Source organism: Sphaerodactylus townsendi, linkage group LG02, assembly GCF_021028975.2.
Source record: "Sphaerodactylus townsendi isolate TG3544 linkage group LG02, MPM_Stown_v2.3, whole genome shotgun sequence".
NCBI lineage: Eukaryota > Metazoa > Chordata > Lepidosauria > Squamata > Sphaerodactylidae > Sphaerodactylus > Sphaerodactylus townsendi.
This window is the reverse complement of record NC_059426.1, coordinates 19785188-19806688: the sequence shown is the minus strand read 5'-3', so window position 1 is coordinate 19806688 and position 21501 is coordinate 19785188. Positions and strand designations below refer to the sequence as shown.

The 21501-nt window shown below is 45.0% G+C and overlaps 1 protein-coding gene across 6 annotated transcripts in view; it reads left to right on the top strand.

The window, feature by feature from the left end:
• KIAA2012 (KIAA2012 ortholog) overlaps positions 1 to 21045 on the top strand; it is a 95967-nt gene extending 74922 nt beyond the window's left edge. For 3 of the 6 annotated variants that reach the window (XM_048484108.1, XM_048484107.1, XM_048484105.1), the window contains 7 exons: positions 2115 to 2274; positions 5338 to 5473; positions 7119 to 7501; positions 10186 to 10388; positions 14416 to 14588; positions 16583 to 16802; positions 18799 to 21045. In XM_048484108.1, coding sequence (XP_048340065.1) covers positions 2115 to 2274; positions 5338 to 5473; positions 7119 to 7501; positions 10186 to 10388; positions 14416 to 14588; positions 16583 to 16802; positions 18799 to 18946 — 1423 coding nt within the window. In that variant the 3' untranslated portion in view covers positions 18947 to 21045. Of the gene's footprint in view, positions 1 to 2114; positions 2275 to 5337; positions 5474 to 7118; positions 7502 to 9167; positions 9284 to 10185; positions 10389 to 14415; positions 14589 to 16582; positions 16803 to 18798 lie in introns of those variants that run through there. The other 3 variants (XR_007243490.1, XR_007243491.1, XM_048484109.1) reach the window with 3 other exon arrangements.
• Positions 21046 to 21501: the final 456 nt, after the last annotated feature.

Below are 21501 nucleotides of genomic sequence, written 5' to 3'. Positions count from 1 at the left end.
GGGACTTTTCCAGGTTTATAGAGAGATCTTTTTTGTCTGTTCATTGCCCCAGTCTCCAGATTTTAGTATCTACACACGAGGCCATGTTGAAAGTTAAATATATTAATGCTCCCTTGTGAAATCACCCAGTTCAAAGTTTACTGCTCTGAACACCAGGGAAAAATAATGTAGGCTCGGTGCAAAGCAAGAGCGTCAAACCCCCAAGCTGCTAAAGGCTGTATATGTTGGAAACAGACTTTGATTTATATCTTGGAAAACAAATTGTGACAGGTTGCAAGCAAACTAACTGTTTACCTTCAGAATGGAACAGGGGAGGCTTGGGAACAGTGCAGCACCTGATTAGCTGTGGCCTCCTGCACTCTGATTGGTCGAGTAACAGTGTGATACAGAGAAAGGGGGAGGAGGTTATCTCCCTGTCCGGAGAAGAGTGAAGATTTTTAGAAAGATCTTGGGAGCACGAGAACCAGGATGTTCTTTGTAGAATAGAATAGAATAGAATAGAATCTTTATTGGCCAAGTGTGATTGGACACACAAGGAATTTGTCTCCGGTGCATATGCTCTCAGTGTACATAAAAGAAAATACATTTGTCAAGAATCATAAGGTACAGCACTTAATGATTGTCATATAGGTCTAGTAAGCAATCAGGAAACAATCAATAGTAATAAAAACATAAAATGTAAAATCATAAAATAAAATGAAATGTCAGCACAGGCTATAGTCATACAGTCATAATTGGGAGGAGATGGGTAATAGGAATGATGAAAAAAGTAGTGCAGTAATTATATAATAAATATATAATAAATAGTTTGACATTATCGAGGGAATTATTTGTTTAACAGAGTGATGGCATTCGGGAAAAAACTGTTCTTATGTCTAGTTGTCTAGTTGTTTGTGAATGGCTTTTGGCTGAAAAAGTTTGTACAGTTAACAGCTGCTAATAGCTGTCTGTTATAACTGAGAGAAAATTAAACTTTGAGGGGAATAGGACAGCCAAGAGATTGACTGATTCTACTGGGTATCAGCCTGAATGCTGAATTTAAGCAGTTATACACACACAGTGTGGGTTTATTGAGGAGCCAGGTGAAGGCTTAATAAACCAGAATAAGGACTTCTCCTAGAGAGAGGAGAGTTCTAATATATCAGTTTGTCTGGAGCATAGGGATTTGCTTTAAGTTTACCTCAGTAAAGAGTTTACATTTTGTTTTGAGGGTTTTACCTAACTTGGAAAGCTGTGTGTGCGTCTAGGCTATGTGAAGACCCTGAAAGTGAATAGCCATAAGCCAGATCATCTAAACAAAGGAACTGTACAATCTGTGAAACATCTTATGAAACATCTCTAAAACTACCATCTAAACTAATCTGAACTAAGTAATCTTGAGTACTGTGCTAAAGAAAACCAAATTACAAGTCTATGTGTCAAGTTATCTTGCATAGTATAAATATATTCTCTTGTCTCCTGTCTTGTTTACTTCAGTCATCTATCTCCAAGTTGGCATTGGTGTCCCTCCCTCAGCACTGCCTCCCCCTACCCCAATGTGAGTTCCCATTTTCCCTCCTCCTCTGGCTCCAGTTTTCCTGTTCACCACCCTCTGGCTTCCCTTTCCTCCCCTCCCCTCCCCCTGACCCCCTGGTTCTTTCTTCCTTCTATAAAGGCATACAGTATCAGACTGTATTTTGTTGCCAGTGATGACTTCAGTGAAAGATATTGGTGCCCCATGTTTTTCTAAAATGATACCATAAACTTTTTGTCAAAGACTTTGGGACATCATGAGATGAAAGGTGCTAAAAGTATTTTGGTAACTGGTCTTTTACTACTTACTGCGTAGAATAGTCTTGGGATCTCCATGAATACTACAGGAGGATAATTCTTGCTTTTCTTGGTAATGTAACAGGAGACAGGCAGTTATAATTATATGAATTGTTTAGGGGATTTCATAGCTTGCAAGTGAGCAAAATCAAATGTAATTAGAATGGGGTGTCCAAAGTGTGGATGTTGTCTTGCCGCTCCTTTTTCAATGCAAAACAAAAATCAATTTTCAGTTGCTGGTTTGTTTGTTTGTTTGTTTGTTTGTTTGTTTGTTTGTTTGTTTGTTTTGTGCTGCTTTTAAAAAGGGAACTTGACTCAGCTGTCATGGAGTTTCCTAGCCTCGGAGGGGAGCTGAGCATAGAAATGGGCAAGCATTCTTCTGAAAACCAAGCTGAGGCAGGAGAGAACGACAACATAACTTTGCCAGAGAAACCCAGCTTACAAACTAAGATCACTCATAGCTCCGTAAGTTTCACAATGTGCAATCTTGCAGCTAAATTCTCTTGAAATATTGTGGGAGCCTGATGAGAAGTTGCAGGAGCAGAGTTCAACCCATCATGAAGCAAGGTGAGCTTTTGGAGGACCAATAACGGACAGTGAATTGTCCATTATTTACCCTATGCTTTTACCCTCATGGGTAATCATAGATTGAATTTGGACTTTCTTTCTTAAACACCAAAACATCTTGCTCCGTCGCTTGTAAGGAGAAGCAAACAATGTGCTTTATCTTGAAACAAAATTGAGAAAGTGCTTACCAAGAACTATGGGTCTGACAACTAGAGCAGGTAATAAAACAATACCATTATAAATACTTCAGTTATGGTTGGTGGGTGGCTTCAAAGGGAGGCCATGTTAGTCTGCAGTTAAACAGTTAGTTGTGAGTTCAATACCAGTGTAGAGACCACTAAGAGTTTTAGGATGTAGGCTTTCGAGAATCAAAGCTCCATTCATCAGACACAATAAGTTGGTGGGTGGTTTAACAGAGACACACGGCCCCAGTAGTGGGATGAGCCCATGTCTGCAAATGAAGTGACAGGTGGGCATATCAGTGAACTGAAGGGCTTAGCTGTCAGTCCTACCTACCTTCACCCAATGCTTGGGACAAATTATCCATTTTTAAAATATTAAATGTTCATTGCTTATGTTCACGTATTTCTTCGTTCATTACTCTGTTAATGTAAAAAGCAATAAACTGAACTAAATATTGGGAGTGGGAGAGGTTTCTTGGTGATATCATGGGAGTGTTATCCTATATACTCAGGAAATATATGCACTATGCTTAGCTCAGGGGTAGGGAACCTTTAACACTCAAAGAGCCATTTGGACCCGTTTTCCACGGGAAAAGAAAACAATTGGAGGCGCAAATAATTTTTGACATTTAAAATAAAGATAACACTATATATATAGGGTTTTTTAAACCTTTTACTCTGCTCATTCTGAGAAGCGCATGGATGCGTCTGCCCTGCTGCCTGCAGGGCGGGCAAGGATGGGGCCAGCGGCTCGGCCTCACCGGCCGCCAGGAAAGCGCCCGCCCCGCTTGAACAAGCAGGCGAGAGGGGAAGCCTGCGGCACGGCCCAGCCGGCCGCGGGCAGTTGGTGCGCCCGCCCTGCTGCCTGCAGGGCGGGCAAGGATGAAGCCGGTGGCTCGGCTCGTGGAGCCGCAGTGCAAGGGCAGAAGAGCCGCATATGGCTCTCGAGCCGCAGGTTCCCTACCCCTGGCTTAGCTAATTGTAGATATAGGATTGAGTTCAAGCCCAAATCCACACTATAGTCGAAGTGTAAAGAAGAAAACCTTTTAAGTGCTGCTGGCTTGAAATCTACTCAAAGCAGCAAGGTACGTGGAAGGAGTACCAAAAATGTGGACAGAGAGAAAACAGCAGTAAAATTTATGGAGGGGAATGATACAAAATACAAGCTGTGAAATGTGCAAACTTGAATGGTCAAAATAATTTTAAGCATTCACTGTAATACCCAAAACTGGAAAGTCTACACAAAAAATAACTTCTGAAAAGTATGAAGGGGGAGGCAAGAGGCCACATGGTAAAGCAAAAGAGAAAGAGATGAGTGAAAATCTGATTCCCAGGGCAGGGGTCCAGATATCTGGGCAGCAAATAATCTAAAAGTGATCCAGAGAAAGGAAAAGCAGGGCCATATTTATCATTGGGTATTTCCACTGCTTGCAGGAAGTGGTAGTCTGAGGCAGGCAACGTTTCAATTTGGGGGACAAATTCTGGCCACAATTGTAGGTCAAACAGTCAGATCCAAAAACAAAATACTTCTTTTTGGCCTCAGAAAAACACTAGGGTAAAATGGACATCCTGGTGTGCCAACTGACTGATCAAAGTCCTGGGGAAAAAATCCCAAGGAAGTCAAAATGGCTAGGAGAAGATATGTTGTTTTGGAAGCAATTCCACAAAGTTTAAATTAGATCAATCCAAAGTGCCACAATCTTTGTTTGAGAAATGTGAACATGACACATTCTGAATGAGGTGAAAAGCTCACTGGCAGGTTTGGCAGGTGCTGGGCAAAACAGTCTTTATTCCAGTTTAAGAAAGTGAGATTAGGTGCAAACCCTCTCCTTTGTTGGCACTTTCTCATGTTGTTGTAGACTGTTTATCGGCTAGAGAGGAAAAGAAATGTGAACAAAATTAAGGGCAAATAGGAAACGGGAGGGACAGCAAATGAGCACCCTAGCCTAGTCCCAGCTTTCTCTGCAAACTTGTCAAGCTGAGTTCCAGAGACAGATTCTAGAGGGGAACTTGGAGATCAATTCCAGATCAGTTTTTTTTTTAAAAAAAAAAACCCTGTCAAATAAATCTGATGTCTGTTTATTATACCTTGTTTTACATAAACTGCTTCATCAAAGCCAATTTATTTTGGCATTGTGATGTAAAATAAATAGAACGATACAAATCCTCCCTGACTTGTTTGGAGCACCAATTTTTTTTTGTTCTTGAAGAACCTGGAGTGGCAGAGAGAGAGAGAGAGAGAGAGAGAGAGAGAGAGAGAGAGAGAGATTACCTCCTGTACCCACAACTTCTTTGGGTCCAAACACCAAGCTCTGCTCCTGTATTCCTCTGTTTTGCTGTTGAGGTCTTTCCCTTGTTGCTAGTGGTTTTGGAGTTAATGGAAGTGGATCTGCTGACATTTGTGCCCAACACAGTAGTCATGCCTCTTACAGCAGGAAGATGAACTTGATCAAAAATCTGAGAACAGTTTCCAAGGAGACCAGAAAGAACTCTCCAAGGGCACTTTCTTACATGCAGAATAATGCAATTTCAATCCACTTTCAATCCACTGTCACAATTGTTTGCAAGTAAATTTTGCTATTTTGCACGGTAAAATCCAGCCGCCAAGTGCACTGAAAGTGAACTGAAATTGCATTATTCTGCATGTAAGAAAGTGTCCCAAGACTGGCCAAGACTGCTTTAAGCCTCTTGGGGAAAGGAAATCAGTCAATATATGGCTTTGATGTATTTACGCAAGCACTAACATTGCAGTTTGTTTATTTGCTTATTTTATTTCTAGGCTGGAGATGGTTTAGGGAATAAACTGGTAACCAGACAGAAGAAACCTGAATTGAAGAAAGCTGAGCCCGGGTTCAAAGCACAGAAAAAGAGCCGGAAGAAAGATGAACGCCAAAGCCGGACAGAGTTCGTTGTGGGTATGAATGCCGGGATATTTTTATACCAATTAATGCCCTAGACCAGTGGTGGCGAACCTTTGGCACTCCAGATGTTATGGACTACAATTCCCATCAGTCCCTGCCAGCATGGCCAATTGGCCCTAGACAGTCTTCCTGACAAGCGGTCAGAAAAGTTTAAACAGCGAAATTCAAAGGTTTAGGAGGAATACTAAATAAATATGGCAGGAAAAGGCTTTTTTTCTACATGTGATGCTTTTCAGTTTAAAAAAAAAGATGGCTAGGAGAGGATGTGATGGAAGTTCATAAAATAATAAATGGGGCGGAGAAAGGGGATACAGCTTTTTGTCCCTCTCCCATAACACTAGAGCTCAGGGCCACCCGATGATGTTGATGAGTGATAAATTCAGGATGCACAAAATGGAATATTTGTTCATTCCATGAGTAATTTAAATTGTGGCATTCATTGCCAGTGCCAGAGAGAAGGGGGTAATCTCTGTCCCTGGGTACAACAAATCTCATCAAGTGGGGGATGCAGAATCGCCCCCCAGGACCCCCTGCCCCCATGGCATCCCCCCACGTGTGTATGAACTGTATGAAATAATACAATATATAGTAATTTTGGCTTTTTTGTTCATTGGTATAAAGGTTGGGAAAGTATTATAGGTAAAGATTTTTCATTTTCTTTTTTCCCCCTTGAAATTTATATTGGAATGAGAGGAGTTTAAACTACTCTTTTAGATTAAGGATTTTGGATCTCTCCCTCTGTTAGTTTTCTTTCAAGTGGCATAGATAAAGTAGTTATAGGAATCTGAAGGGGAAGTAGAAAGTAGGGAGGGAGGGAAATGTGGGAAGGAGGGAGGCAATATAGGATGTTTTTTAGTTAGGAAGGGGGTGGGTTGAGAGAGATAGACAATTAGATATGTTTGTAATATGTTAACAATTGTAAACAGTTTTTGGTTTCTCTCCTTACTTATGTTATTATTTAAAATCAATCAATATAATTATATGAAAAAGAAATAATACACTACCATACGGTATATTGCTTTTTTAATACTTTAAACAGTCATTATTTGAATCTAGAGGTGAGGCGAAGGGGAACTGCACCTGGGGCGCGCGCGCCCTGCGTCCTTGCCACAGCCCCTCCCAGGAATGCCCCACCCCCGGGATGCCTGGCCACGCCCCCGTCGTGCCCCACCCAGCCCCATTGGCTGCAGAATACGCATTATTTTCTAGAGTTTACCACACACCATGAAGGAACCTGTTACTAAACTTTTGAATCCAACCACTGGTTTACTCCCCCCGCCCCTCCAAGCCAGCCTACTTGCTTTTGTCCCTGGTATTGCTGCCTGGATTGAAAAGTAGCCACCTGGCTGAAAGGGCCGGCAGGGGGGCTTAGCACCCAGATTCACACCAGCCAGTTTGCTTTGCTGTCCAGGTGGCCTCAGCACAGGAATGAGACAAAGCCAGCAGGTTTGAGCAGGAAAGAGTTCTCTTTCTTTTCCCATGCATGCTGGACATCTTGTTCTCCCTGGCTACCATGACCCCCCTCCCCACCCCCCATCGCAAAAAAATAAGAAAGAAAAAGGCTATGTATCTGTGACATTTTGGGCCACAACTGCTCGAGACGTTGTTGGTGTTATATTTGAAACACATCCTTTTACAGGAAAACCGAAGCAGAAAAAGTCCATTGGAAAAACAGCTTTTTTCTCCAAGGAGGAGCCAGGAAATGTCAAAAATTCAGAGACACCTGAAGAAGCAGATAAAGAGGAGGAGCAGAAGGAAGCTGAGGCTGAAGCGGAGCAGATTGTTTCTGGCGCTGAAGAGGACATCTTGGGAGAGACTTTGGAAAAAAGCACTTCTTCTGTCTGTCTTATGGAAGAGGCCCCTTTGCCTCCTGATGATGAACAGTCTTTTCCTGCAGATGTTGAATGTCCTTCTGGCTTTCATACAGAGGTGCCTCATGAGACCCCCAATGCAACCCCCCCAATATTTCACACTGCAACTGGTTCCCAGACTAACGCAGTGCCGAGCGCTGAGCTGCGGGAGGTAAGACTCGCTCTCTTCACTTTCCAACAGAGACACCTAAGAAATTATTCTTTGCAGATATTGCACTGCGTGTTCAGCAGATAACAGTTTGTTCGCGCCCACCTTTTCACCAGAGGTCTCTTAGCTGTGGCTAACTTTGGCCCTTTCCCCACTTACCTTAAGCCCCGCGCTACTCTCCGCAAGTACTGCACTCCCCACGTCAGGGGCGGCAACAGCGCAGCCACCCCGACGGTGCCGCTCTTGCGCCCCGTCAGCACGTGGCATCCCTGGCGCTGGCGAAAATGGCGCCTTTTGATGACCCCGCGCAGAGCGTGGGGTCGTGGGGATGCTCGGACACGCGCCAGGGATGCCGCGCGCTGAGAGCAGCGCGCAGCGACAGCAGCAGCAGGAAAAGTGGGGAAAGGCCCTTTGAAGCAAAGTTTGTGGCTGTCACATGGCACAAACAAAAATATTCTCATGCCTTGTTAATGATATATTTCCTCTCTCATGCCGTTGATGAGCATACAGTTTATTATTACCCTCTCAAGAACAGATAGTAAAGTTTTCCACCTCTTTTAGACAAAAACAGACTCTTTTAGAGAAAAACATAAATTAAACCCTTACAGTTGCCATAACAGTGACTGATTACCCACCGGTGCTCTGGTGCACGGTGGGTCCGGAAGCACTTCGAGGCAAGAACTCTTGTCCTGACACACTTCCTCTTTGTGGCGTGCCGAAAGAGGAGGTGCGCTGGGGCAAGAAATCTTGTCCTGATGCCAAAGGCGTATCGGGGAGAAATGGCGCCTGGAGACAAATTGTCTCCAGGTGCCCCCTGTAACAAACTGAGTCCCCCCCCCCCCATGGGCAGGGCAGGGATCCACCCCCTCCTCCCCTTTGCTCCCAGCTCTCCTCTGGGGAGGTAGAAGAGACTGTTATCTCTCAGCCTCCAATAGCTGCTTTTATAAGCACTGAGGCTGGGGGGCGGGGCTCGGGGGGCATTCCCAGGCCCCACCCCCAGCCTCAGTGCTTATAAAAGCAGCTCTCAGAGGCCAAGAGATGACAGTCTCTTCTGCCTCCCCAGAGGGGAGGGCAGAAGGGACTGCTGGCTGCCGGCTCCCTGGGAGTCGGGAGCAAAGGAGGGGCAGCAGCTAGGCAGCAGTCGGGCCCACTCGACCCTGTCCATGTTGATGACTACATGGGTGGGGGGCAGTGGGTGGGGGTGGGGCTCAATTTGGCACCCCCCACATGACCAAATAATTTGCGCCCGGCGACATGGGTCACCCCATGTCGCCATTACCGGTACGCCTCTGCCGGGCGCCAAGAGAGGAGGCACATTGTGGCAAGATTTCTTATCCTGATACTCTTCCTCTTGCCCTGTGGAAGTGTAGAAACTGTAGAATGTGTCATATTGGATCATGTTATTTACAACCAGGTCTGTGATGTCTATATCAGCCCAATACTTTCAGGCTACCCAGGGAAAGGTAGGCCTTTTCTACACAAATCCCTGAAAAAGTTTGTAAAATGTTTTCAGTCCCCTCCTTTACCATGATGTATTCCGCACTCACCCCCTCTCAACGATCCCTGGCCGCCATTTTGTGATTTCTCCTTGTTTTTTTTAATTACATTGTCCAAACGATCGCTTCCATACTTCATCACTTTGTGCTGTGACTCTCTGCACCTTCTACAGATCAACCTTCAATCATTTGTCCACCTCCCCAAATAAAGAATCCTGAAGGAAAACGAGGAAAAACCTACAGAAAAAGACAAGCAAGGGGCAAGGAGTGAACAAAGATAGCAGCATTGGTGAGGAAGGGCAGGGAAGGCAGAAAGGCTTGGGACATGTCTTAAAGGGGCTGCACAGGCAAATGTAGCTGCTTTTAAAACGTATTAACTAAAGAATTATTTTAAAAGGGTGTTCAGTCAAAATGTTTTGAGGCTGCAAATAAAACATTCTGGGAACCAAAGGAGGTTAAAAACAATGCAGAACTCCTTGGAGGAAACATTTTATTTCCTGCCTCAAAACGTTTTAAAGTGCAGAGAGGGCCATTGATTGTACTGCCTCTCATTTACGCTCCCCGATAGGAACCCTGAAATGTTGTGATAAGAACCCTGAAAGTTGCTAAATTGGCCTGATTGCAGGGAAGATTAGGAGGTCCCGGTGAATTCTACTTGAAATCTGTACTGGTGCTTATTGTTTTAATGTGTACCTTATTCATATTGACCTGTGGTATTTTGTATTTTATGCTTGTTTTATCTTGTGCTGGTCTTGGACTGTGAAGGAACTTGATTGTTGTGTCCAGTAGCACCTTAGAGACCAACAAGGTTTGGGGAATTTAAGTTTTCAAGAACCAAAGCCCCCTTCATCAGAGTTTCGGCTCTCAAAAGCTCATAGCCCCAAATCTTGCTGGTCTCTAACTCTCGAAGGGGCTACTGGGTTGGAATCTAACTGTTCCACAGCTGCCCTCTGAAACTGGAGAATATATATGACACATAACATCAGAGACCTAAAATTCCTAAACACTGTGAGGCTGGATTCAGGTTGTGAGTGCAGTGGGTGAAGGAAGGGCTTCAGCCTTCGGTACCATTTTCGTGTGCTGATTTGTGTCACACACATCATCTCGTTGAGCCTATGTATCTCAAAAGTTAACCATGGCAGGACAGACTGTTCTGTGTGTAGTGATATTCTGCCTCTTTTTACCATACAGGCTCTCGCTGTGCCTGAGAGAGAGGATAAATTATCACGAGAGAAAATCATAGCGGAGAGAGCAGAGAAGCGACGTCTGGCTGTAGAGAGAAAGAGACGGGAACAGGAAGAGCTGAAATGGAAACAGCAAGAGGAGCAGGAGCGAATGGAGCGAATGAAGGAAGAAATGGAAGAGGAAAAACAACGGAGAATTGAGGAAATACGGTTAGCAGGAGCAATAATCCAGTCAGAAGAGGGAGAGAATTCTATCCAAAATATCAATTTATTGGGCACTCAAACACCCAAACTAGATGATACATCTGCAACAAGTTGGGTCAGGGTTTCCAGAAAAATGTTACATTGGAGAAATAACATTCCCTAGTAATATGGGAGAGAGCTAGAATGGTGTGGTGATTACAAGCCACAGACTCTAATCTGGAGAATCCCCGCTCCCCCACATGAAGCCTACTGGGTGACCTTGGGCCAGTCACAATTCTCACAGAACTCTCAGCTGATACAGAGGCAGGCAATGGCAAACCATCTCTGAACATCTCTTGCCTTCAAAATCCTTTGGGTTCACCATAAGTCAGCTGGGACTTGACGGCACTGTCCACCTCCAGCAATGGCATGGAAGAACAGCAGAAGAAGAAGGAGGAGGAGGAGGAGGAGGAGGAGGAGGAGTTTGGATTTATATCCCCCTTTCTCTCCTGTAGGAGACTCAAAGGGGCTTACAATCTCCTTGCCCTTCCCCACTCACAACAAACACCCTGTGCAGTAGGTGGGACTGAGAGAGCTCCGAGAAGCTGTGACTAGCCCAAGGTCACCCAGCTGGCGTGTGTTGGAGTGTACAGGCTAGTCTGAATTCCCCAGATAAGCCTCCACAGCTCAGGCGGCAGAGCTGGGAATCAAACCCGGTTCCTCCAGATTAGATACACGAGCTCTTAACCTCCTACGCCTCTGCTGCACTGGAGGAGGGACTCATCTTTCCCTCCCATGTTATTTTTTGGCAAATGGAGCTCCACAGTGGGGCAACCACGGTTGATCCGTAGTCATTTTGACTCCTGAAAGCAACATGAGAAGGAAAGATAAACCTCTCTTCCTCCTGCACTGAGCTCCCAAGCCAAATCAGGCCCACCATGTTGGGGGACTTTAGATTTCTGACATATAGCCTGCCTCAAGCAGAGGCGTACCTCCAAGGGAGCGGGGGCGGGCGCAACGCACCGGGCGCACGTCCCCGTGGGGCGTGACGGGGGCGTTCCAGGGCAGGACGGGGGCGGAGGACGCACCAGTGCACCGGGCGCTTTCTCCCCTTGCTATGCCTCTGGTCTCAAGTTGAATCAGGGAAGGCTAGCTTGACTTGTTAAGGATGTATCATCGAATTTGCCCCAGATCTCAATGTTTATAGGAAGAAGGCTGTATAGAAAGCTTTCTATCACTACTTTCAGGGGAGCCATGGCAGAAAACCAGGCATGATCATGTGGACTCCTTTCAAGACTCTGAAATGAATTTTAATACCATTCAGCTTAACCGGTAACGTAGATATGGAATTAATTAAGCCAGGGTAGCTCCTCTGTTTCACAGAGAAGATTGCCAAAACATCTGCTTTAAATATTAGCTCATTATGCATATACTGTGAACTTGCTCAGAGGGGTATTCTTTCACTGTGAAGATCCTCAAATTGTGTTTACAATGTGCCAGATGTTACCATCAGAGTAAATCAGGAAAATTTGCATTAAACTAACAGAAACATTATAGGCAACTAGTCCTGCAGTGGAAGGAGAAACAGGCTGTTATACAAAGAATGTAAAATGTGCTCTTACACTTAGATATTAAGTGAGGGTTCGGTTTCAAGGTAAACAATGAGAAAAATACAAGGTGAAGGATTTGTTTGTTCCTAGTGCTGTTGTACTTGTGCTTTTTTTTTTACCTTCCGAGGAGGGAGATTAAGTTGCATGGGATCCTGGCTTCTAATGAGCCTTCTTTGTCAAAATACCAGAGGCAGATCTCAGTAGATTATTCCAGTAATCAAAGCAGCAGGGCCAAACGACATGTTACATCCATTACATGACCATCATAAGCACTGGTGGGATCCAAAAATTTTAGTAACAGGTTCCCATGGTGGTGGGATTCAAACTGTGGCGTAGCGCCAGTGGGGTTGGGCGGGGCATGACGGGGGTGTGGCCAGGCATTCCGGGGCGGGACATTCCTGGGCGGGGCTGTGGCAAGGACGCAGCCGCTGCGCCAGTCCTTGGGCGGGAAACAAATGCACGCAGGCACAGGCTGCCACGCACTCCGGTGTACCTCCTGCTAGACTGCTTCAAGTTCTGTGCGCTACTGCTGAGAGGAGGGGCGTAACTAAGGCAAAAATCACGTGGCAAAATCACCAATTACCCACTCGGTAATTGGCAAAATCACCCACTCGGCACACACAAATAATTAGTAACCTACTCTCGGGAACCTGTGAGAACCTGCTGGATCCCACCTCTGATCATAAGGACCCGCAGCCATACAATAGTTGCAAGTAACCTGTGAGAACTGAATTTTCAAGTGCAGCAAGGGCCCAAATTTGGTCATAACCATCGTGTGTGGAAAGGAAGGACTCCTGTCTTCCCTTTGTGTCATTTCCCTGACCTAAAATGGCCTAAGGGATGCTATTTGCTGTCCACAGGTATTGAAAGTGAACTTATTGCTTGTACATGCAGCCCACCAATGGGACAAGGAGAGCCTCTGTGCTATTTTGGGTTGGGAAAATGGCATGGGGGAAAGTAGAAGTCCCTCCTCATCCCCAAACAACAGCCTCAACCAGAATCAGGCCTCTGTGGCACTTCTAAATTGAGTTTCAAGGTAGAACCACATCTGTGGTGATCCCATTGTAAACATAATGTGTAGTTTGGCCCTTTGGTTTGCAGTCTAGAGTGATTCCTGCTCTTGATGTTTGGTGCATCCCATTCAACACCCATTGCTTCCCCCAGAGACTTCCAGATCGGACCAAACATGGAGAAAAGCATTATGCATTCCTTTCAAATGTCCCTTCCATTCTATTCAGAGTCTCACTAAAGGCGCCCTCTGCTGTTATCAGAATGTGGTACCTCTAATCACAGAATTTTGAGATTATGAACAATCAAATGTCTAAATCTGAAGCAACTGAATCTCAATATTTACAAAAATGAACTCATCCTTTTGAAGCTAGAAGATCAAAACTTCAGCCCGTACCAAGAATTTTCAAGAGGAAAATTTTAAATGGCACAGGGATATGTGATGGTAATTTGCATGCATGGGATCTGTTGCCAGAGCAAGCCTGTGCATTTTTCTTGTTTGCACACACATGCTTTCTTGCTTACATTACCTAACCTTTACAAGTCTAGAGTGGGAGAAAATCTTCAGAATTCATAATCTGATAGCACTAATGCAGAATTATTTGTTTTATTTAAAACATTTTATCCTGCTTTTCTAGCCAATCAGGGTCCTCAAGGCAAGGAACATTTATTTTTAAAAATTAAAAAATTGAGGAATTAAACATGCAGGTAAAATTATAAAATAATTCAGAAGAAGAAGAAGAGTTGGATTTATATCCCTCCCCCCCCCCTCTTTCTCTCTTGTAAGGAGACTCATAGGGGCTTACAAACTCTTTTCCATTTCCCCCCTCACAACAAACAACCTGTGAGGTAGGTGGGGCTGAGAGAACTCAGAAGAACTGTGACTAGCCCAACACAGCTGGCGTGTGTGGGAGTGCACAGGCTAATCTGAATTCCCCAGATAAGCCTCCACAGCTCAAACGGCAGAATGGGGAATCAAACCCGGTTCCTGCAGATCAGAGTACACTTGCTCTTAACCACTATGCCACTGCTGCTCCTTCACTGAAAAACGAACACTAGAAAGGGGGGGGGGGGGGCACCAACCATTATTGAGAGAACACAAACAAAACAAAAAAGTCTTCATCTGCAGGCCAAAGACTCTGATAAAGGGACACAGCTCAATCTACCTGGGGAGGAGATTAAATGAGCACACCACATTTTTGCTAACTTGTGGACTCTGATTGGGTAGAAAGGCAGCATTTTTTAAAAAAAAATAAGTAAATAAATACATTTATTTATTTCTGTGGGTGAATACACATTATTAGCAGAGTTTAGCAGATACCAATAAAGACCCAGATACTAGCGAGTTGCATAGTATGAAGTTTTACTAGTTAAAAGGGTAGGGTAACATGGAGATAAAACAATAAATACTGCACTTTACTTTTACATATTTACAGTTTAAGAAAGCAGCAACTCCAAGAAGAACGCCAGCGCCAGGAAGAGGAAGAAGCCAGGAAGCTCCACGCGGAAAAGGCAGCCCAAGAACGTCTCCAACAGCAGCAGGAGGAACTCCGCAGGAAGCTTCAAGAAGCTCAGAAGAGGAAGGAGGAAGAGGAACGAAACCGCACAGGTGCTCAAAGGCTAAGGAAGGGGACGGAGGTGGCAGATCAGAATCACAAGGGTGTCTCTTGGAATGAGGGCCAGTTTCTTACCAAGGTGGGAAAAACAATTCATTCTACATCTTGTAAATCCTGGGCTCACCTTTACAGTGAGTCTGCATTAGGGTTGCCAGATACCCTCTGGCAAGAATGGTAGGATAGGGGGGATTTACCAGCAGCAGGATAGGCTGGCATTGCCAGTGACATCATTTCTGGTGTGATCAGAAGCGATGTCATCATACTTCTGTTCGGCAGGGCCACTCTGGTATTTGGGTAAAAACTGTATGGTTGAAGCTGTTTTTACCATGGAGTTTGTGACCAAACACCAGAGCATGGCAGCATTGCCGGTGACATGATGATGTCACTTCTGGTGCATGCCAGAAGGGGCATCACCACATTGCAGGCAACAGCAGCCTAGGCTTCTCTCTCACTGCCATAGAGTTGTCAGGTACCAGCAGTGAGTGGGGGGATGGACTTAACCAGCAGTAAACAGAGGCCCAGGCCAGTGTCACTGTGACATCACATCCAGTGGACACCAAAAGTGCTATCAGCAGTGGCGTAGTGGCTAAGAGCAGTGGCTAAGAGCAGGTGCACTCTGATCTGGAGGAACCAGGTTTGATTCCCAGCTCTGCTGCTTGAGCTGTGGAGGCTTATCTGGGGAATTCAGATTAGCCTGTACACTCCCACACACGCCAGCTGGGTGACCTTGGGCTAGTCACAGCTTCTCAGAGCTCTCTCAGCCCCACCTACCGCACAGGGTGTTTGTTGTGAGGGGGGAAGGGCAAGGAGATTGTAAGCCCCTTTGAGTCTCCTACAGGAGAGAAAGGGAGGATATAAATCCAAACTCTTCTTCTTCCTCTTCATCATATTACTGGTGCTGCAGTGGCACTGGCATTTGGACAAAATGGTAGAAGCCATTTTTTAACCATAGAGATTTTGGCCAAATACCAGAGCATCCTTGTGTGATTGGCATCATGATTATTTCACACCTGGTGCACACCAGCAGTGTTGCCAGTGCCAGTGTTGCCAGTGACAGTCCATTTACTGCTGGAGTCTCCCTGCTAATGAGGTGATGGGTGCCAGAAGGAGGGGCCCTGGGACAGGAGATCCCCCACCCCCAAGGAGAGGGGTTGATAACCCGAGTCAGTGTACCTCATAGTACTCCAATGGATATAGTTTGTACACATGCCTGAAAAGTCCTGTATGCTCTACCATAACTAACAACGGGACTCATGAGTCATGATGACACATTAGTTTTCCTGGGTTGGATCCAGTAGGAATTTCTGTTGATAGAAGGGATTTTGGCCAGTACAGGATGACTCTCTTGTTTCCCCTTTCCCACTGCCGCTTGAAATCCTCACTGAAATGCTGTTCTTGGGGGAACAGAGCACCCTATAGAAGAGCACAAGGTACAAAATGGGAATCTGCAATGGAAGGGAGAAATCAGCAAGAAAAAAAATTGCCATAGCCATCATCACGCCTTCCGCAAGCAGAAATGTACCTCTTGACCCAACCCATAATCTCAAACATGGGAAGACACCAGCCTGAGCCCTTCGGGGGTAGGGCAGTTTATTAAATCTAATAAATAATAATAAAATAATAATAATAGATTGTGCTGCTTCTTTAGCCTCAAGGACCTGTGACCTTTTAAACTTGTACCTTTGAGTGCCTCCCATTTTCAGCTGTCGTTTCTAGGGCAATTTTTTAAAAAACCCTGTTCTCTTTGAAAGACCTTCACTAATGTTGATACGAATGCAATTTTAAGCATCCTTTTCTGATGTTTGCGGACGATTCCGTTAAAGATCTAACCTAAACTATTTTGGATGAGGTTTGAGCCATTTTTCTTCTTGCGACCCGCTCCTATGCCATAAGGGGACTCTCCGCAAGACCGTTTCACGTGTCTTTGAATAATCTCTAAGCTTTAAAGTCGATCACAGAAGCTAACAACTCTGTGACCATCTTTTAGAAGTGGAGAAACGCAGGCAGAAAGAAAGGGAAATGTGGCTAGAGGAGGAACGCCGACGCATAGCTGAGATGGCCGAAGAACAACGGGTAGAATACGAGAAACAGAAACGAGAGGAAGAAGAGAGAGCGAGGCGTGAAGCCGAGGAGAGAAGGAAGAAAACAGAAGAAGCAGCTAGACGTGCCTTGGAGGAAGCGAGGAAACAGGCGTTGTTGTTGGCAAGGTAGGCAGCTTGATAAAATTATTTATATTTGCAAATAAATCGTTTGTGGTGGCGAACCTTTGGCACTCCAGATGTTATGGACTACAATTCCCATCAGCCCCTGCCAGCATGGCCAATTGGGAATTGTAGTCCATAACATCTGGAGTGCCAAAGGTTCGCCACCATGGGTAGACCCACCAATTCCTAGACTTAGAAAAGAAATGAAATTCTTACCTGGACGTGACTACAGAAAAGATTGTTTTCTCCGGACAACTTCAGCATTACAGTGAGGCAGTGAGAGTGGCATAACTCTCCAAAACCTGCTTTGAGGAAGAATGAACCCAATCATGATCCTCTTCCTTGAGGAAGAATGGCCAAAAATGATGTATTGGATATTCACCTGGCACATCTTCTCAAGACAAAGTCCCCTCCCCCTTTGTGGCATTATCTGCAGTAACTTCTTAGCATTCTAGTACAGCCTCCAGGCACCTTGGGAATGCTGACACAGCATGGTGGGCACAGCCACAAAATGGCTGCCATAAAATGGCTGCCACAGAAAGCTGAGCCAGCCACAAAAACGCTGCAGCGTGTTACTTTCAGTCACACGGCGAATCTTTGTGCTCCAGTGGCAGCTGCTGCCAAAGGAACATCTTAAAGAATCTGTTCAGCCAATCAGAATTCTTGCTGAGCAAAAGCCCCACCTGTTAATGGGTACCAGGAAAGGTGTTGACAGGACTGTAGTGCCCATGGGCATCATGTTGGGACCGCTGTCCAATAGTACTAGGCACCTGCAGTGACAACCCAGGACCACAGCTTGGACCCTAAAGCCTTTTCCCCATTTCCACAGCATTATCTTCCTCGGCAGGGGTGGTGCTCCAGCTCTAGCCATTTGTCGGTGATGCAAGACCAGCATCTTAACAATGGGCAGAAAGCGTACAGCCCCAAAGGATGCTCTTTGCAACAGAGCATCACCTCCACAGTGGAGAGCAGTGCTGCAAAAATGGAAGAAGGGGGTTAGGATCCAAACCTGTGCAAGGCTAGCATTTGGCCTAGCTTTTCTCCAGAAAACTAGATTTGCTAGAGACAGAGCGTAACTCTTGAAAGGGGGAATGTGCGGAAACAGGAGACGGGAAAACATAATCAACCGTTAAGTTGGAGGTTTGAAACACAATAAAGAGCACCAAGTACACATGTTATATTTGTGTAGCCATCTTGGATGTAGGACTGTTGTATACCTGTTGTTGCTGAGGAGTAAGAAGAAGAAGAGTTTGGATTTATATCCCCCCCCTTTCTCTCCTGTAGGAGACTCAAAGGGGTTTACAATCTCCCTGCCCTTCCCCCCCTCACAACAAACACCCTGTGAGGTGGGTGGGGCTGAGAGAGCTCCGAAAAGCTGTGACTAGCCCAAGGTGTGGGAGTGCACAGGCTAATCTGAATTCCCCAGATAAGACTCCACAGCTCAGGCGGCAGAACAGGGAATCAAGCCCGGTTCCTGCAGATTAGTATGCACCTGCTCTTAACCACTACGCCACTGCTGTTCCTGCTAGTAAAAAGCAAAAGAATAGCTTTTTACTAGCAACTCTTGATTAGCAAGGGTTAGTGCTGGTAAAGCAGTTCCTTTACTTGTCTGAGTGGGTCAGCACATGGTTCTCTCAAGAAGAACAACAGGTATGAAAAGACCTGAGGCAGGTGAGTGTTTGGTTGACTCTTTAGAAATCAGATCAAAAGATCTCTTGCTGGTGCTTCAAAAGGAATGTTAGTTTTATCTGTTCTGCATTTCCAAAGTGAAATCATTGCGCAAACTGTTCACTGCAGTGTATTCACGTGCAATATTCCCTTCATAGTGTAGAATACAGCAGCATACATCCAAATTTTATAGCACAACTCCAACTGGAGATTAATTGCAGTGTTAGAACACACCTCATTGTTTTGCAACACAAAGACAGAAGGTCAGAGCTTAATTAAAAAGGCAAGACTATCTAATTGCTGATTTTTTCACAAACTTCTCTACTTTCAGACAAAGAGCAGAGGAGGAACAAAAACAGCAGTTCCAGCACACGCTATGTGTGGAAGCCAGTGGACTTGAACGACAGCTGGATATTTCACGCCCTTGGGTTTATTCCTACTTCCAGCATCCTTTTCTAAAAGTGGGAGATGAAGAGTAATGAATTCTGCACTAAGGACCTTTTTTTAAAGTGATTTCAGCAGAGTGTGGCCATCTCATCCGAAATGCCAGCACTTTCCTGGTTATTGTCTATGTTTCAGTAAAGAACAGCACTGGTTGACTTCTATTGACTGCAGAATCAAAGTTTCAATGTTCTCCAAGCCCTGCTCTGGAAATAAGCAATGAAAGGAACAGTTTCATCTGCTGGCTGTGGTGGGTTTTCCGGGCTGTGTGGCCGTGGTCTGGTGGATCTTGTTCCTAACGTTTCGCCTGCATCTGTGGCTGGAATCTTCAGAGGTGTATCACCCACCAGAGCCAGTTGAATCTGGCCGTGAAAGCCTTCGACAATACAGTTTCATCTGCAGCTGAAAACTTTGCATAAGTCAAGAGCAACAGTTGGAGGAATGAGACTTGCAGAAAAATAAGAGATTGTCTGCAACCTTTATAGGAGTGATCTTTGAATGAATTATAACAAAGATGTAAGCCAACTGCACTCTTTTGTTTTAGAATAGAGATAACCCTGTGGCCCACAAGCAAAATGTAGCCTATGACTTAATGGTGGCCCTGAGGATCCTTGAAATGATGGGTCTTTTCATAAGGCCCTTCTTCCCATGGAGAGAGGTAAGGATGTTACAGGTGTAGAGCTAGAAATACAATGAGCTTCACACCCACCCTCCCTGTTCTGGCCCTAACATCCAAACATTGGGATTATTTATTTGGTAAACATTTATCCAGCCGTCTTTCTGACAAGATAGAGGTAGCAGGTATGCTCAGCTCTAACCTCACAACCCTATCCCTGGAACACGACCATACAGCCCGGAAACCCCACAACACCCCAGTGATTCCAGCTATGAAAGCCTACGACAATACATTGAACATGATCCCTGTTCACATGTTACAGCACAACTGTTTGTAAGAAAGGGGCAAGGTGCATTCACTTTGCAAATGAAATTGGAAAGTAGCACATAAATATAGACTTCAAATGTGGCACATGTGTAAACTGTATCCTGATAATTACGCCATTCATGTATAAAGAAAAAACAAGTGTCCACTGTAACTTGTTAACAGGGCTCTTGTAAGTCAAGGATGGCCGTCCCACAATTACACAGGCCCCTTCCACACAGGCAAAATAATGTGTTTTCAAACCACTTTCACAACTGTTTGCAAGTGGATTCTGCTATTCCGCACTGCTTCAAAGAGCACTGAAAGCAGTTTGAAAGTGCATTATTCTGCATATGCGGAATGAGCCACAGTTTTTTGGCAGCAGATTTAAATCTGGGTCTTGCAGATCTTAGTAAGACAAGTCAAACTCTGCAACACACTGGCTTGCAAAAGTCCAAGAGCATCAAGACCCCAGTTCTGTCTGTGGGTGGGCTAGTTTCTCTGCCTTCCTCATTTGTATGGGGTGTGTGTGTGAGTCAGTTTACTGTTAGATGCAGCGATGGTTGTTCCAGGGTGGAAAGAGAGATGGTTTGAGAAAGTGCCCACATGAAACACAAGCCCCATCAATTTGACACGCTCGTGGGTTTTATTCTTACAGGAGTGGACTGGTTAACATAAGACTTAACCCCGTGTCTGGATTTTTGAAAACAAATTTTAATTTTTAAAAAAAGTTCAGCATGTGTACAAAAAGGCATCAGAAGTGGGGCATGGAAGGTACAAGCATTGCAGAAGAACCATTTAACACTTTACAGTTATGTGCCAGCTTCGGCAGGGGGCGGGGAAAGGGGAAAGCTACCCACAGTTTGCCAAAACCTGTACAGAAACACTGCGGTTTTGTGTTTCTCTCCCCACTTTCTTTGCAAAGAAAAAAAGCAGCGGTAGAGCAACGTGTTTCTGTCCTGCTCTCATCACATGCTAAATTTGAGCTAAGGGGTCCCCTTCAAGCATGACAGTCTCGTGCAACTTCTTCCCAGAGCTATCAAGGTCAACAGTGTTAAGAGCTACACAACTCACTAGGAAAGACATTTTAAAAGGGACCGCTCTCTTTTCAGAATACCAGATCGCAGAACAGACACCACACAACCACAGAATTTCTTATTTCAGGAGGTCAGCTATTTGCTATTTATGTAGGGTTGGAAAGCATTTTCAGCAGAACTATATAGCAAGTCTAGAATCCCGGCAGATGTTCTTTAGGATGGGAATCCGTTGTTTCATCAGCCCCTTTCAGCATGGCCAATTGGCCAATTGGCCATGCTGAAAGGGGCTGATGGGAATTGTAGTTCCTGAACATCTGGAGAGCCGCAGGTTCCCTACCCCTGCACTAGCCACTTTGGTAGATATGAGCTACCCGATAACCAACTGGGCTTGCTTCTACCTACGCAGAAGTTTCAAGCGCTCCGATTCCTTATGCTACTCAATTCAAACCACCGACATTTGGGGTTTCAAATGGGTATGCATGAGCCCTGATCTTCAGCCTGCGCTTTTACAAGCCCCTCTGGACTTTGTAACATTAACATCCTAGAAATATGAAGTGTGATTCACGTATGCACTTGCTTCTCATTTCTGTGGAATACAACATTTGCTGAACTAAGCACCAAGGCAACCCCCCAGATT